The sequence below is a fragment of the Toxotes jaculatrix genome, chromosome 8, assembly GCF_017976425.1.
Source record: "Toxotes jaculatrix isolate fToxJac2 chromosome 8, fToxJac2.pri, whole genome shotgun sequence".
In the NCBI taxonomy this organism is placed as follows: domain Eukaryota; kingdom Metazoa; phylum Chordata; class Actinopteri; family Toxotidae; genus Toxotes; species Toxotes jaculatrix.
Genome location: NC_054401.1, coordinates 13,364,413 through 13,381,194, shown reverse-complemented (window position 1 = coordinate 13,381,194; position 16,782 = coordinate 13,364,413). Strand labels below are relative to the sequence as shown.

Genomic DNA, 16,782 nt, shown 5'->3' with positions numbered 1-16,782 from the left:
TTATATGCTCATATAATATTAATCTTAATCTTAATATGATACACTCATAGCGCCCCCTGCTGGGAAGGGGTCATGTCTTTTCTGTTGCTGTATACTGCTTCTCTGGGGAGAAGAGCAGGAGAGAGGAGAGAGCATAGGAGGACTCTTGTGCGTGGATGCGCTGGCTGCGACTCCCGCAGCTCGCAAGGGGTGCGAAGGCCCGCCCATCGCTGCTTGCACCTTTAATTATTATTATTATTATTATTATTATTATTATTATTATTATTATTATTATTATTATTATTATTGATGTGTTTTGACAGCGTCTTCAGTAACACACCCACAGTTTCCTGTGGAGAAGGCGGAGCGTCTGAGCGTCTTTTGTCCGGAGGAAGCATAGACCGAGAGTGGTGGGGGGAAGCATCGTGTGATCTGAAAGTCTGGCCGCTAAAGAAAACTTCGTCTGGTTCCGCACTGAAACAAGCCCTTTGGAGAAACGGTAGCACTCGTCGCATTTGCATTTGTTTTCTGAAGTTTCGATTTTGATCACAGCAACAAACCAACACGCTGATGGTGTTCGTAAGTTAGTCGCTGTGTCAATGTATGCGATAAGCTGTTTCTTTAAACGCCGTTTTTGCTTGTTATGCTGCAAAATATCATAAATGGAATAAGTATTAATTGTAGAGTGTTATGGGAACCTTTTTAAAGAAAGAAAAAAGAAAGGGGTGTTGATTAGTTTGAAGTCAGGCAAGAGCCCACATGAGTGCTGCTTACTTTAGACTCCTTAGTAAACAAGTCTCTTTTTTTCTTTTTTAAACCTGCCTTCGTTATCACCCTCACAGGTTTTATCCAGTTGGGCGATGTTTGCCACAGCTACTAGAAACTTTGTGGCGGAGGTGGATCATGGGGGATTGCTGATCCCGGTGTCCAGCCTGAATGACACTATCACTCTCCTGACAGTGGTCGTAAAACGAAAACGTTTCTGGCTCTGGCAGAAGCCCAAGTATCTTACCACTGATTTTAACCTCAATGATATACTAAAAGGAGACACTCCTATACAGCCAGGTAAACATCAGAGCCCTCTGTGCTGGTATATGCATTTGCTTTAATGTTATTTGTTGAATATCTATAGTATTACCACTAATTTATTCTTCTGAGGTCACATAAATCTTCAATGTTTCCCTGTCCACAGATACCAAAGAGACAGACTTTATCAAATATAATGGTACATATGGTGACAACATTCAGGGATCTATGAACGCAAATTTTGTCCACTCCAATGTGAGCCTGGAGGCTAAAGACTCTTCCAAACTCCAGTCATCCTTTGGTGGTTTGAAAAAAGAGGAAGTGAATGTGCAGAAATTGCTGCAAGACTCCAAAGGCAGGTTAGTTCCTCAGCTGTGCCCCCTGTGAAAGAAAAACACAAGAAACATCACCTGACATTCAATCTGTCATAGACACGCAAGCAGCAGGAATGATCTTTGTCCTCTCGTAAAAGATGCACGCTGAACACGAGGCTCAGTTGAATATTAACACTCATAAAGAAGAAAATGTGTTTTTTTGTTTAGAGTTTTATCTGCAGTAGTGTTTTATCAAAGACTCATAAGCAAACAAACTTTCCAAGAATGTTCCTAGTGAAACATAACAGATTTTTTTTTTTTTATTGTCTCAGGGTCTTGGACATGTCCCACTGCCTGATCCAGCAGGCAAAGGAGAAGCACAGACGGGTATTTGGGATTGTGAAGGAGCGTATCGTGACCACTAACCCCTGTTCGGTCATAGAGGAGGTGCAGCAGGGCGGACAGTGTGGAGGAAGACTGAGCCTCTGTGGGCCCAAGAACCCTAAGGCAGGAGTAGAGTACTAGCACTGAAACACTCATTCTCAGGATAGTTTAAATGTTTGTGGTGTAAGGGTTGATATCACAATAGAAAATGCTCTTTTATCAGAATGAATTCTGTCTTTTCCAAGTTCAATCTGTATGAGAATTCAGTCTCTTACTGTTATATAACGTGATATTCCAGCAGTTATTGGTAATGAAATTATTTCCTCTGTATATTTTGGTATTTCCTCTTCAGTTAGCAGTGTCCTGCTTTTCCCTGGACAGATTTTAGTTCTGCACGCAACTTCTCTACTCAAAGAAGTAGTGGGATTTTCTCGTCTTGTCAAGTGAAGAAGAAGTGAAATTTGTGCCACTTGCTTTTACCAGCTGTGGGAAAGCTGACTTCTCTTCCTTTTGAATAATTTGGGCCCCCTCTGTGTTAAAGTGTGATTGTTGTTTCAAAATGTTCAGTCTAGAGAGAAGCCTTTGCTGCTTGATTCTGAGACTGAACTCAAAACTGGACACTCACTGCTCATCTCTTAGTGATGACAAACCAACAACTTTTGTTGGAATTTGTGGGTTCGGTTTCAAATCTTCTGTCTTTGTTGTTTCTGCAGGTTTCACTGAAAGAGAATGGGAGCCTGAGTACAGACAGTAATGTTACCGTGGAGATTCCCACCCATACTACCATTGCCTATGGCCTCATAGAACTAGAGGTCAAACACGATGGAAGCTACAGTGAGAAATCAATAACTAAATCGATAGATTAACTTTGCAGATTTGACCAGAAAAGCTGATTAAAGTATCTATAGAATATCTGGGTAATTTGAAACGTGACGCGTTTTTCCTCAGAGTTGTGTCTGATGTCAGACACCATGGGAGGTTTTGAAGTAGACAGCTTTGCTCACAAAGGACCGGTGGATGTCTCGGGAGCTCTTGCACACAAAAATAACCACCTTCGACAAGGTAAATTATAGTTTTCTCTCTGCAGCCAAAGGACATGTGACTATAGATGATGATGTGTTCAGAAATGTGTGTCACAAAGGGTCGCGAGAGATCGGCGGCCCCAGCTCTGTCTTATCAGAATTGTATAATCTCTGTTTGTAAACATGTGCTTTGACCTGGTTCCTTTAAACCAAGAATCTATGTGGTTAGTTCGCATTGTGGAGTTTACTTTTTTTTTAAAGTTGTTTTTATTTTCAAAAATCTGGTTCAGCTTTAGGTTTTAGGGACTTGCTGCATGACATGCACATGTTGTCTTTGGAGGGAATGATGATGTTGGGTTTTTTTTTTTTCATGCACAGACCTGGAGCAACTTAATGATCATTTCCAGCTGCTTTCATCTCTTCCTGTCACCACAAGGTCCTCTCTGTTCCAGCAATTCACAGAAGTTATGCAGGACCAAACGGCCGTCAGTGCACTTCAGAATGTAGTAAGTGGGACACAGAGAGAGAGAGAGAGAGAGAGAGAGAGAGAGAGAGACATCTTGGCAGCACAGATGGACTATGATAATGTGGAGTTAGGATCATGAACGTTTGTCACATTAGCTTTTAAACGTGTCTGTCCTCCTCTGCCTCAGCTGGACCAGATGTGCCTGGATAAGAGTCTTCCACAGGGTGATACTACAACCACAGAACCTCAAAAACAGAACATCCAAGCAATTCTGGATCTTGTGGAGCAATCTGGTCAAGTGGGGTTAGCTCAGACAGGCCAGTCCACATCAGTCCTCACAGCCATTCACCTCATTAGCAGTGCTTTGGATGGTGAGAAATACTTAAGTGAAATGTTGTTTGAAGTCCTAAATCTGTCAAATGAATAATCATTTTAAGTTTCTTCGGAGAAGCATGTAGAGTTGAAGAGTTCCAACTGCATGCACAATGTCCCCAAAACCTAATTTCTGTTTTCATGCTGCATCTGGGTCTTTGTGTTTCAGAGATGACAAATGATTGTCTTGCTGTCTTGGGAATCTGCTGCAATCACACAATGTTACAGACAATGGAGCTACTGGTTAGTAAAGTCAGTTTTTACAAAATGAATTTTACACAATAACGTGAGGTTTTTGTCTTTAAATGCTGCATCATAGGGATTTAGCTGCCTGTTAACTTTCTCTCACACCTGTTCCAGGTGCAGTGTGTATCAGAAAAGGGGGAACTGTCTCTGAGCCGTGCAGGGCAGGCTGCACTGACAGAGGACGTCTTTGAAAAGGCTGAACATCTTTTTGCCACCTCTAATGTGTCCCTGAAGAGAGACGGGGACACAGTGAAGACAGAAATAAACCAAGAGCCAGGAAACCTTCCTCTGGCCTTGTGCATCGCTGTCAGAGGTCTCGGCTCCTTAGTCTGCTGTGTTTGAACTGAAGATGCCTTTATATCCACCAGAAACCTTAAATACTGGAATGAGGTAAAGGGAATCACATATATCAAGTGTTATTTATCTTTTTTTTTGGTTTGTTTGTGGGGGTTTTTTGGTGTTGCAAAATATTGTTTAAAACACTATTGCATTTTACTGTAATTACATAAATTTACTGGTGGTGGAACAGTTAGTGCTTTAGTCAGTGAACTGACAATCGGTCAGTGGCAAATCCTCTAAGATTTTGACAAGCAATTCCTTTAGGTCACAGACTTTGTTGGGCAAAACAACTCTAGCCACTGGGATATTGTGAAGGACACTTTTCACTGATTTCTGATTTTATAGAAAAAACGATTGATTAAAAATTTTAAATAACCTCAGTAGCATCACTAAAGGTTAATGCACACCTTCAAGCCAATGAAAACCAATGAAAAGAAAGTATTGCCACTGGCTGTGATACAATGTAGAATATCAGTAATTATTTTATGGAAGGGTCTAACGTTATGTCTCAGCCTTTTGTCCTACAAACTGTAGGATATCATGCATATCATTCCTCTGTTAAGTATTGTGAGATCAAATATTTATGAGTTTTCATTTCCCCACTCAAAACCATGCAATTGTCCTGCAGACATGAGTCTTTGAAGCTGTTAAGCTTCAAAGTACCAACTACAAACCTCAGTCTGAAACCAAACAAGCAAATTGGTTTATGAATTTTTAAACTTTTCATGCAATTTGATTGCATGTGTCTTTTGATTTTTACTGTGCCTTTAATTGTGGAGTATTATTTCAGCATTTATATTTTGACTTTGTTAGAGAACATCATTGACAATCATGAATATTGTTTCAGCTTGCTACCTTTTTTATCAGTATCCATTTTAATATGTTTATCTCCATGGTGCAAAAAGAAAAACATGACCTTAACAGCAAGATTGTTGTAACCATTTCCTTCTCTACCAGCTTGCGAACATATACTCAACATTTGTCAAGTAATTCTGCCAAAAGAACAAAGGAGATTATTAGAAAACACCAGTTATTTATTTTACACCTGAAAATACATCTTTTCTGAAATCTTGTAAAATATAGCTTTATAAGTAATTTATGAACTTTATTTAAAACAGTTAAGTTTTTTTAGTAATATCACATCAAAAGGGATGGTTCACTGAGATGCAGTACCCTGTTCAAGAGTCCTGTGGAAAGTTTTTCTTTCTTCCAGACAAACACAAACACAGCACCATATCCACTGGTCTAACCGTCCAACAAAAAAAAAAAACAAAAAAAAAAAACACGTACGATCCAAATGTCCCACAATCAACGTAATTAACGTCTGTTGTGCTTGAGTGAAGGAGAAATAATGGGTAAACACTATGGTATTACTTCCTGTACAACATCAAACAGTGACTGGCAAGACATGTTCCATTTATGAGGTTAAACCGCAAAGACCCCAGGACACTATTCTAAATGAATGACAACTTTGTAGTGACAGATGAGATGGCGTACTGGAGGCATATGCACTGTAAACTGTAACACTGAGGTATTATTCTTTTCAAAGAGCAAGCCCTCCTCATTTTTGCAGAATAAATACACTTAACCTATCTTACATACATATGTAAAATTAACGGGACATGGCAAAAACTGTTTTTGCTTTTAAAACATCCTGACACACGGGCCAGTGATTTCTTCCAATCCATTTGAATGGAAAACATTTAAATTGTTTTTTTTGCCAGTAAGTACACTTCCTGTGTGTTGTGAGTTGCATAGTGTGTTATTAAGGAATCTGATAATTCAGATCAAGGTGACTCTGATGCAGCTTTGAGCGAAACCCAAATTCACACAGGGCTCATGTCCAACACGTGTCTGTGTGTGTGCAGTACAGGGTTGTGTCCCCTTTCCTCCCAGGCCTAGTAGCTCCAAAAGCCTCGTCCGTCGAGGGTTAGGGTTAGAACATCAGTAGACCCAGCTGACTGGAACCCACTGCGGCTCTATCAATAATCGCTCTACTGCCTCCTGCAACTTGTCAAAAGTCTTGTCCAGATTGTCATTGACAAAAGTCAGGTCGAAGTAGTGGCTATACGCCCGTCGGATCCTGGCACTCTCGTCCACAGTCTTCTTCAAATCGTTCTCCTGGTACAGAAAGAGATTCAGCGCATTATGATGATGGAGGAATGGGACAACCACTTTCAAGTACTGGCCAGTGAAACTCCCATCATCATTTTGAAGTGTTTAGAGAACCTTAAAGCCACTCAAAACTTACCGTAAGTAGTTTGGTAGTAAGTCCAGCATCCACTACAGCTTTGTGCATAGCTCTCAGTGTGTCCAGCTCAGGAGCAGCAATAAACACCACAAATGGCATAAACTCAGCAGTCTTCAAAACTTTCAGGGCCTAGACAGAAAACAGATTGCGACAACCAAAGCTTGAGGTACAAAATAAAAAAACCTATACACTGAGAGTGTGTGTCTTAAATTAACCTGAGGATTGACATCTAGGATGCAGGTGCGACCCGTGTCCACCACTTCGTGGATCGAGTCGATCTTGGTGCCATAAAGGTTGCCGTCATACTCTCCGTGCTCCAGGTAACGGCTCTCTTTGATGTCCTTCTCCATCTCTTCCCGCGTTACAAAGCAGTAGTTCTGGCCATCTTTCTCCTCTTCTCTGGGACGCCGTGACGTGACTGGAGGTAAAGGGTGAGGAAAGGTGTGACATGTACCCAGGCAGGATTCCTTCAAGTAAAGACAATGCAATTGCCTCAGCTGTCTGTCTCACACACTCACAGGGTACAGTGGTTCCATATCGATGAGGATTCATGACTATAAGTCTGTTCTTCAGGCTTCGCCTGCCAACTCCCTGGGCTCCAATCAGAATAAGCGTTTTCCTCTGGAATGGCGGCATCTTGGCTACCTCCTCGTAGATCTGCAGCTCATAACGGTCAAACTCTGTTCAAAGCAATACACACACTGAATTAGTACATTAGTGTCAACAGTGCACTTATGACTCAACACTGTCAAAATCTCTTACACGTAAGAAAAATAGCACCAGTGATGATACACACCAGCATTCTTGGCAGTGAGGTACATCATTTTTTTCTTCTTTTTCTTTGCAGTTCGAGTTCCGCAGAGCATCCCTGAGCCACATACAGAAAGTGTCAGGTCACCACATGGTGGTGCTAAAGCCAAGAGATGTTTGACTGACATGATAAATGAGAGTAGATGGTATCATGGTGTGAAAGACAACATGGCTAGTAACTAACCTGTACCGGAAGTGTCCCAGTCTCTTCTCACAAAAGCTTTCCTCTTCTCCTCCAAGAACTGACTGGGGATGAGACCAGTGGCTCCACCAACAACTTTACGTGCCTAGATGGAAATCACAGTAGTTGAGACATGATCGGTTTAAATAATTCACGCACAGAAAGAATACCATGCACCCATGCACTGGTATTGTTCAAAAACATATTGCTCATCATCTTTAGCTGTCTCTTGCAATTTTCAACAGGCAATATTTGTACCACACCCCCCCAATTAGTCTTGCAGCTCTAGTCAAAGCAGCACTGCGCTTAACCATCACAGCAAAATGTGCCGACTCACCTGCCACCAGTTGGGGTCCTCCTTGTTTACTACATGAAGGATGTCTCCCTTGGAAAAGGCCAGACCTGCCTCTTTACAGGGGATCAAGTTATCTGTGTTTGGGTTATAGTTGAAATGTGGCTTCAGAAAAACCTACAGTTCGGAGGTAAAAGACATACAAGACAGTTAAATTACATTAGGGCATTCACGACAACTGAAAAATAGCTTAAATCCATCCCTATTAAGGTGTACAATATTGTAATATTGCCACACTGACTCGATAATATTAATGAAACTTTTTGATCATCAGTAACGTGGCTGTAGAACAAACTAATAATATGTCTGATGACTCTTAAAATGCTTAATTTGATGTTAAACTGCAGTGAGTGCATGTCCACTTCCTTTCTAACACAAGGAAGATTTTTATGAAAAATAACATGTTCAAAATAGGGTTGCTGGCAGTTTAATGACCCAGGTATCGTTTTTTTCCCACTATGCAGGCCTAATTCTCAAGCTAAAACTCGTACCATGACTGAAACCCAACCAATACATAAGCAAACAGTAGAATGAGATCATTCAATCCTCCCCGGCACAAAGGTCGGTGTCTGACATAACCCCACATACTGCTCCTCAGTGTCAGCTGCTGCGTGTGCCTGTTACAGTAAGGAGGAGGGGGGTTGCTCCAGTGAATAGAGTGGTGTATGTCCCAGATAGTGTGTGAAGTAGTATTAATAGACCCTCTGAGGGCTCAGTTTTCAGAAGCCTGGCATTCTGAGATTGGCCAGGTCAGGCCACTCTCACCCTGACAGGTATAGTACAACTCCTTACTCCCTAACTCCTGAACAGCCTCAGCACTGCCGTATCCCTGTACTGGTACGGCACGGATGTCAATAAATATTAGATTATCACATGAAGAAGAACTGAAAATAAATTTTAACTTTCCTAATTTCCCTCAGGTGAGAAAGTTAGACAGGAAACATGGAGCATCTCTCTTCCTCACCTGTGGTGGTGCCGGTGTGTCTTTGTAGCTGGGCAGGACCTTGAGGGTGATGCTCCCACTGCAGTCCCTCAGCAGCTCCTGGAGTTCGTGGGGGTTGCTGCCAACCTCGCGACCGTTCACCTCGCGGATTATGTCCCCTGTGTGCAGCATTCCCTGCCTGTCAATCGAGCTGCCGTGCAGGATCCGTGCGATCACCATCTCTCCCCGCTCCACACGGAACGTCACCCCCTGAAAGAGAGTAGCAGTGATTCAGTGTTGTACATCCACACTTCATAAATCATAGCCGAGGCCTATTTCATAGGTTGGTCAGTGTGGTTTGTGTAAAAGAACTCGCTCATGTTGAGGTACTATGTTAAGCTGAGTCACTCTCTCCTCACAGGTGGCCAATAAAAAGAGGACATGTGTAAAGCACTTCACAGCCTAACAGGAGTATTACGCTTCCTCAGCGGAGCTGTGGCTGATATAAATGCCTGGCGAACTTACCAGTGGCTCCCCAGCTTTCTTCTGGATGCCAATCATCCTGACAGCATCAGCTGGCATGAGTGAACTAGTCAACTTGGCATCGCTGTTCACCGTAGCGTGGGGCATTTCGTAGCACTTTGCAGCCACTTTGTCATGAGCCTCGATCAAAGACTGGTGCAAAGAGATCAGAGAAGGACAGAGAGAAACAGAGACACAGATAAGGCTGGCTCACAGCAATTCTGTAGGACATCTTAAAATACATTTCTAACACCTTTTTCTCATTAAGAAAGACAGCAATCACTGCTACCATGTGGTTCATCTAGCAAAATACTAAAAACTAACAGTGACTAACAGTGACACGCATTTAAAACATTAACATGAAAGAGTAAAGACATAACTCACTTTGCTGTACACATTCCTTTGACAAAAACCTTTCTAAAAAGACGCTTTCATGACTGTAATAACAGAGGATTAATTGGTAAATTGAGAAGATAAATTAGTCTTGTTCTTACCCTGGCAGCCACAACACCGAGTTAGCATTGGTCAGAGACTACAAACTGCATCAGCAAATGTGAAGATTTACTGAAACAGTAGGTGACACAGTCTTCTCCCCCTCACTTTACCCACATAACTCAGCCTGCTATTGGCCCGAGGAAATACACCCCCACCCTCCCATGCCGCAGCTTGCAAATGGTCGAGAATATAAAGGGCGACAAAGACACAGAGCTGCCTAACAGGCACTTCAGAGAAAATTAGGCAATGGTTGGAGTAAAAAGCTCTGACATCCATTCCCACGCAAGTAGAACACAATCTGGACCATTCATTCTACTAATCTCTGGTCTATTCTTCCCCATTTAAACCCAGCAACAATTGTATACAAGATGAATGAGGCCTAAGGTACCTTAAAGTGAGGCTCCTGGAGGATTCTGGCAAGTTCTGCAGCAGCAGCATCTTTTTCGGACAGTTTGTTGAGGGAATCCAGGATCTCTGTGACCAGCTGAACATTATCGTCCCGCACAGCTTGTAACTTAACTTCCTCAAGACGCTCATGGGCCTACAAACAAACAGAAGATTGTGCTGAAAGATATTCATCCCAATAAGAGGGATTTTTTCTTCACCAAATTAGGAGTGGAGAAAAAAATCCCACCAATTCCCTTTATTTGCTTGTCTATAGGCAGCTGCTGCCCCACTGCCTGGAATTTATTTATTTTGGTAAAACTGGAAATTGTTTTGACAACTTGAGAGAATTTGAAAAACATTTCAGCGTGATTTCTTTCACCAGCTAAAGTGAGTACACAATCCACATTACAAATGAACGAAACAGCACGACACCCTACTGTCAGGCAAGTAACAGCTATGCACAAATTTCTCTGTTCATGCGGATATGATGTGGATTAGTTCAGTCTCATACTTTTTCTGCAGGAAATCTTCGGATTGGTTGTTTTATCCTGCTGTAGATTGTGATATTTTCACATGAGCACAGACAAAGCTACTATCCCACCACCCACAAAATACAACATCATAAATGTAATGAGCCCCTCTTCTCACTGATTTTAGCGAAAAGCACTGATTGGGGTCAATTCCATGGGGCACACAGACAAAATAGGACAGGATGGACGCCAAACAGTAGGGTGCACAAAAGGAATAAAATTTTGTATCTCAATACTGATATTCTGTGTATATCAATATAACATGTTTCAGGGAACTGTTGAGAAACTGCTGTGCTATGTTGGCATCACTGAGGAGAGGGTATAACAGCCTGCTGCAGGCTCAGGGAAATGAGATCATATTGTTACACCTCAGCTGATACAACACCATATACCAAACATCACTCCTGTGCCCACATGCTGTGTGTCAGATTATAGTGAAACACCGTCAAGTGTCATATTCTTCATCAAACTACCACTGTGATACACAGCACACAAAGGGAAATTAGCAGTTGTATATACAGTGTCTATGATCACATTCAAGGGGCCCTATTTCACATGACATAAAACCAGAAACTACATATGGGCCCATCTAATTATCTAATATCTAAGGAAAGCAGTGCTCTATTTGTTAGAAATGAGGACAAGAGCCTTTGTGACAGGTTTTCTATAGAAATCATTCTATTTATAGATAGAGTAGCTGAACCTGATGACCTCAATCTGCATCAGAGATTTTTTTCTGTTATGTAAGCCATTTGTTCGCCCTGCTGTCAACCTCTTTTAGCATGTGAAAACATGATTTAACTGGTATTTAAAGGTACATTTTCTGCCTACTTCAGCAAATACTTGAGTTTTCTGAATGTTACACATTCCTTTTTTAACGTTTATATTAAAACTACAGGAGCTGTGCTGTGCAACCCTGCACACAGTACATCTGATGCTTGTTCCGCTCTTCGAATGATGGGCAGCGTTATACCTCATGCTGGCCAGGAGATATTTCCTGCAAGTAATTTAAACCTTGACACCGGAACAGTGGGCACACAGCAAGATTAGTTGACGTCACATGGTAGCACATTACAAGATGAGGTTTGTTTTCAGGCACACATCCTTGTTTTAGCTTTGCTTTGAGTTTATTTTGTTTTCTTTCTCTATTTCCCACCCCAAATAAGCATTGGCTACTTGGCTGAAATAGGCTGCTGAGTCTCGTTTGGTGCAACTGTCGCAAAGAGTTAAACATCATCTTGAAAGCATGGTGACATGTGACATTCTTATAACCTTCATTCCCTCTGGCTCACAGTGACATTTGCTCCTCCTCTCAACTACAACTAAAGATTGATGATGAGATTGCGACTGTGTGTGTGTTTATGTGTGTGTATGCTACAGAGCACTGGAGTGAGCGTTTGTGTTACCTTGGCGAGGGATCGGACGATGGGGCTCTCCATGATGCCTCTGAGGAAAATAAGGTCAATATCTTTGGCTCCTGTGCCTGATGGCAGGTCTTTCAGGTTGTCCAGTACCTGCTGCATTGCTGAAGGGAAAAAAAATACACATCAAAGATTGGTCTAAGAAAATCCCAATCGTACCAATTTGAGCTTGATATGCTGCTTTGTGAAGGCAGACAGAAATGTTAGTGACAAAGCTGATTGCCAGTAATAATGGAAATAATTAAAATTCTAAGCCAATAAAAAAAAAACAGATGGGGAAAAAAACCCAACAAAACAATGTGACTATAATAAGAGCTTACAAGCCAAGAACAATAAGTGGACAATCAATCAATGGGCCAATTCACAGAGAACATCCCTCATTTCCATTGCAGCAGCAACAAGCACGCAGAGTCACAAAAGAAGTGTTCTAATAACAGATCTGCCTTGTAGAATTAGGTTTGCATAAAAACCATGAGACATAGCTAGTAGTATTGTTAACCAGTCAACACAATAAAATTAATAATATATTTGTTTTTTGTAACTATCTTTCCAATGAAATAGGATTTGTCACACACCGTGTTTTTCTTTTTAGAGGAATAAGTAATCTCTTTGCCTTTTTCAGACAGCCTGAAAATAGATAATAAAATGTTCATGATACACTTATAGAAATAAATGTAGCCACTATGGATCAAACTGAGACAGTTTGTTGTTTTGCAAATGCATCATATGTTAAAAATGAGGAGACTTTCTTTTAGCTGTGTGTGGTTATTGTATTTCACAAAGGAACAAATGTGGACGTTCACAGGCAGCAGCAAACACACCCACACAACTATGTCTGGACAGTGGGCACAATACCGTTCAAATGGTAATCAGATGTCAAAATTTCGCGGACAACATTGCAACAGTTCCTGTGCAAAAGACTAGTAAGGGCTTTGACTGTAACAGCTTACCTGAGCCAGAGTTTGCATTGGCCACAGTCATGTTTATTATTCCTCAGCTCAGGACGGTGAAACTCTCTAAACACGGTCAAAAGCCACCCAACTGCCCACTTACAGAAACCAGAGCAACTGGAGGGCTGCAGAAGGTAGGAAACTTGCTCAAGTCAGTATATCCCCACACAAGCCATGTCAGGAAAAAAAAAAAAAAAAAATAGAGAAGCAGGCTGAGACATTTGCCAATATGTACTGCTACAGAGCTCATGTAGACACAGAGGCATGAGACACACAAAATAGCACAGAAACATTTTTGTATTTTCTTTCGTGGTTTATGCACATGTTAGCACAGAGAGTGCTTGTGAATTAAGGGAATGACAAAGAGGGCTATTGAATGACAAAGGATGAGTCTCCCGTCCTTCTGGCTCAAGGTTGTGCCAGCCACACACAGAGAGGCCCCTGGGGACTCGCTATACAAACACGCTGTCCCAACAGAGTGAGGCAAAAACAGATCTGCCTGCGCCTTAGTAGGTAGGTGGACAAACACAAGCACGGACTTGCTGAGCATAGACCGCCCCATTGAACTGTAAATTGTGAACTGTATAAACATCATAAATGCAGCATTGCAGGCCATCTACACAATGTCAACAAAGACAGCAAAAAGCCAGATAATTATGCAGAGCCATAAAGAAAAACACAAAAGGCATTAACTCACCTACAAACGGTGTTCAAATCATCAGTGCAGCACTCCGACGAGGAGCCCCACGTTTTCTACAAAACACTCATCTGGTACCTGTGGGCTACAGATAGAATGGAAGGGGGGGCATTACTTTTTTTATTAGATTAAATTGTCCCAGACAGTCAATAACCCTTCCTCAGTATTGATAAAAGTAGCAAAATGCTGGTTAAGTAAGCTCCTTCTCACCCCCAAGGGTGCCTTCATTGCCCAGGCATTCCATGTTCATTCAGGAGTATTGTGATGCAGCCATTCTGATTGTTAAAGTCAATCACATGACCAATGTCTGTTTAAAAAGTCTCATTAGTACTACTATGTCAGATCAAGCTCCAGAAGAGTGTGTCTGTGGTATATTAACTGTGTTCTGTGGATGTAAAAAGATCAAAACTCAAAGAATAGTCTGTTTAGTATTATACACAGCATACTCCGTGTGAAGAAACACACATGGTTTTCAGCTATTTGTGTCCAATATGTCCCTGTTCTCAACATTTAAAATAACACAAAAGGTTTCCAAAACACTGAAGTACATCAATAGCAATTAATAGTGTTCTTTAGCCACAATATTCCTTATAATTAAAGAATAATGCTGAGTTAAAAAAATAAAATATAAAATAGGGGGTAGGCTGCTTTTAAAGCAACCACTCTGCCTCGCACTTTCTAAAAACATATTTTTAGACACGTAAACTTTGTCCATACACAACTGAGGATGATGTTATAATGCACTACATTAAGCAATTCGTTTTAGTAGAGCTAAAAGCTACAGCCTTTTGGGCAATTACACTATATCTGGCGTGTCTTATATTTAACGCAATATTTATACAGGAAGGTGGCCTATACTGCCTGTGAGTTCAGATACAACAATAACATATGACAGTCACTCGTTCTGATCGCGTTCAAAACCTTCAGAGATTAAAAGCCAGTCTTGTTGAATGGGGTTCCGTATAGGTAAGAAGCGCACAGGCTGGTTGAGACAGTGTACACCGCCTCTTCCCGTCCTATATGAAACACACGAGGAGCTGCCTGGTGGGAGGTGAGCGCTCGTTGCTCAAGTTGGCATATAGGCTCGTAACGAATAGTTCTTAAGCCAAACAAGGTCTCAAAAGTTACAACTAACACGGATGTTAAATCAAAACCAGTCTCTGCAAGAAACGGGTTGGCTGCAACCGGTCTGACATTTGCTGTCACGCCACACGCGCACTGGGCACGTGTAGCCACTACGAAAATGAGTTAACTCGGCTAAAACGATAACTAGCCATTGGCAGCTAATTAGCAGTGGGGAAACTCATTTAAACGTTACTACACAACGATTAGGTAGTAACCGAAATATAATAAACTGTAGCTACATGCTGTCAGATCCTCATTAGCGTTAATTCCACCGGCGCCCGTCCCATGCAAACTTAGTGCTAGCCACTGCTAGTTTGCAGCTCTAACAGGCAAGTTAGCAATGCTAATGATTTCCAGCAAGCAGCAGTCTGAGCATACACGTGTAAGAGCATTTCCAAACTGACAAATAATAACGTTAGCTCAATCGAACAGGCGAGTCGGCAAAATTAACCCAACTAACTTCGTTTGTTAGTGCTTTCTCGTAACGTAGTAGTAGAAGTGCAGAGGTAGCTACAACCCATTAGCCAGTTAGTTGCTAACAGCAATATCATGTGGCTCAAACCAGCTAGCTGCACTTAGCTGGTAGTACAGTGAGAGCCAAGAAACTACAGGGTCCCGTGATGAGACCGTCGCTTACATGTCAGGACAAATGAAGTAATGATACTTTACCTGATTTAATCAGTATCACACAGTCACGCTTTCACGATTCCCTTCATTTCGAAGTCTCGCAGATTACTTGCGCAACAGTAACTTGTTAGTGCTTTCCCAGTGAGCCTGCCTGCGCCCCTTCCCTCAGTTCCCCGTCCACACAGACTGCGCTGGGCTACTGACATCCAATGCCGTTCAAGTTATATCGAGCACATTGAATTCCTGCAAAACCCACCCATATAATTTACTGTAAACCTTACTCTGAAATAAGCACCGGTAGTTGAGAAAAGGTGTGTGGAGGTAAACGGCAGTCATGGTTCCTTGCAACACTGTTTACATATCAAATCCAATGACCTCTAAATGTTAAAAACCCTCTGGCAGCTTTTGATTGTGGACTGTAAACACTCACTGTGGTGTTGTGAGCTGATAGACTAATGCAGCTATTTGGTCAACACAAATTCAAATAAACAATAGCATTAGCAATAGAATTTGTTACTCTATTCACTTACAGTGGAGTGTACCAGTAATAACAAAATACTCGTCTGCCTATGGCAAAACATCATTTATCATGCCAGGAGCTGTTATTGATCAGGAAACAACATATTTAAGAATGAAACTTTGTGGCTACACTTACCCCATTAGGAAGATAAACTGTAGGTTTTGTTGTCGTTAATGACACCTGTGATACAATATCCCCACATCTGGCCAGTAAATAATTTAATTTGTGCCAACCATCAATAAAATCAAGCACCAAGCAATACCCCATTCACCAAATCAGGTAATTCAGCTGTAATTAAGCCTCCTCAAAGAGAACCAGAGTTGCCAGCTTTCATAGTTATAGGGAACTAGTAGCTTGGACCAGGTGTCATAACAGAGTTAACCAAATTCTCAGTGTTACGTGATTCTCTTTTGATGTATCCAGGTCACTTGATGGGATTAAACTGTTAATCTGTTCAGGCAGGGTGCAGGTACATCTCAGCAGGTTTGAAATGACAAGTAAAATAAAATGCAACACGGTAGTGTACTCAGTTTATAAATAATATCTATTTTACTCCACCCCAAATGGATTATTAGCAGCAGATATGAATTATAAGGAATTTGCCTCACTTGAAAAATATTCACAATGTTTAGATGCCAGTTCACCAGCAGAGAGCACTGTTACTCATCACGCACAAGACATTGTTCAACAAACTGTCCCTACACTGCAGATACTACATGGTTTTAGTAGTATTACTTGGTGCTTGTCGAGCCAAAGTGAGAGGATGGGACTACATGTTAAAAACACGTTTTAGTGACGCACTGGCAACATTACAGACCAAAGCAGTTGCATTTCACAATATTTA

The 16,782-nt window shown here is 41.5% G+C and overlaps 2 protein-coding genes across 5 annotated transcripts; one reads left to right on the top strand and one right to left on the bottom strand.

The window, feature by feature from the left end:
* Nucleotides 1–346: 346 nt before the first annotated feature.
* Nucleotides 347–4,524, top strand: gsdmeb (gasdermin Eb). 2 transcript variants are annotated; one of them, XM_041044024.1, is made up of 10 exons: nucleotides 347–478; nucleotides 822–1,044; nucleotides 1,172–1,364; nucleotides 1,652–1,826; nucleotides 2,417–2,537; nucleotides 2,652–2,765; nucleotides 3,104–3,231; nucleotides 3,379–3,562; nucleotides 3,733–3,806; nucleotides 3,924–4,524. In XM_041044024.1, exons 2-10 carry the CDS (start codon nucleotides 840–842, stop codon nucleotides 4,149–4,151), a joined length of 1,422 nt encoding a protein of 473 aa, XP_040899958.1. In that variant the 5' UTR covers nucleotides 347–478; nucleotides 822–839; the 3' UTR covers nucleotides 4,152–4,524. The 2 variants fall into 2 exon arrangements, with proteins under 2 accessions (XP_040899958.1, XP_040899957.1); XM_041044023.1 differs by having other exon boundaries at nucleotides 413–558.
* Nucleotides 4,525–4,989: 465 nt separating this feature from the next.
* pals2a (protein associated with LIN7 2, MAGUK family member a) lies at nucleotides 4,990–15,658 on the bottom strand. Of its 3 annotated transcripts, XM_041044020.1 has the most exons (14): nucleotides 15,461–15,658; nucleotides 13,667–13,751; nucleotides 12,970–13,094; nucleotides 12,005–12,123; nucleotides 10,070–10,222; nucleotides 9,190–9,339; nucleotides 8,707–8,934; nucleotides 7,728–7,859; nucleotides 7,394–7,496; nucleotides 7,196–7,267; nucleotides 6,918–7,079; nucleotides 6,615–6,817; nucleotides 6,400–6,528; nucleotides 4,990–6,269 (listed from the first exon to the last, which is right to left on the bottom strand). In XM_041044020.1, exons 3-14 carry the CDS (start codon nucleotides 12,998–13,000, stop codon nucleotides 6,093–6,095), a joined length of 1,659 nt encoding a protein of 552 aa, XP_040899954.1. In that variant the 5' UTR covers nucleotides 13,001–13,094; nucleotides 13,667–13,751; nucleotides 15,461–15,658; the 3' UTR covers nucleotides 4,990–6,092. The 3 variants fall into 3 exon arrangements, with proteins under 3 accessions (XP_040899954.1, XP_040899955.1, XP_040899956.1); XM_041044021.1 differs by lacking the exon at nucleotides 12,970–13,094 and having other exon boundaries at nucleotides 15,461–15,656; XM_041044022.1 differs by lacking the exons at nucleotides 12,970–13,094; nucleotides 13,667–13,751; nucleotides 15,461–15,658 and adding an exon at nucleotides 12,595–12,614.
* Nucleotides 15,659–16,782: the final 1,124 nt, after the last annotated feature.

What these genes read in the sequence shown, in the direction of transcription:
- pals2a (XM_041044020.1), bottom strand. Translation starts at nt 13,000, where the DNA reads ATGACTGTGGCCAATGCAAACTCTGGCTCAG. An exon ending in AGGACCCCAACTGGTGGCAG is followed by an intron (nt 7,497 to 7,727) that starts GTGAGTCGGCAC and finishes ATTTCCATCTAG; the next exon opens with GCACGTAAAGTTGTTGGTGG. An exon ending in CCTCACTGCCAAGAATGCTG is followed by an intron (nt 7,080 to 7,195) that starts GTGTGTATCATC and finishes TGCTTTGAACAG; the next exon opens with AGTTTGACCGTTATGAGCTG.
- gsdmeb (XM_041044023.1), top strand. An exon ending in AGACACTCCTATACAGCCAG is followed by an intron (nt 1,045 to 1,171) that starts GTAAACATCAGA and finishes CCCTGTCCACAG; the next exon opens with ATACCAAAGAGACAGACTTT. An exon ending in CAAACACGATGGAAGCTACA is followed by an intron (nt 2,538 to 2,651) that starts GTGAGAAATCAA and finishes GTTTTTCCTCAG; the next exon opens with AGTTGTGTCTGATGTCAGAC.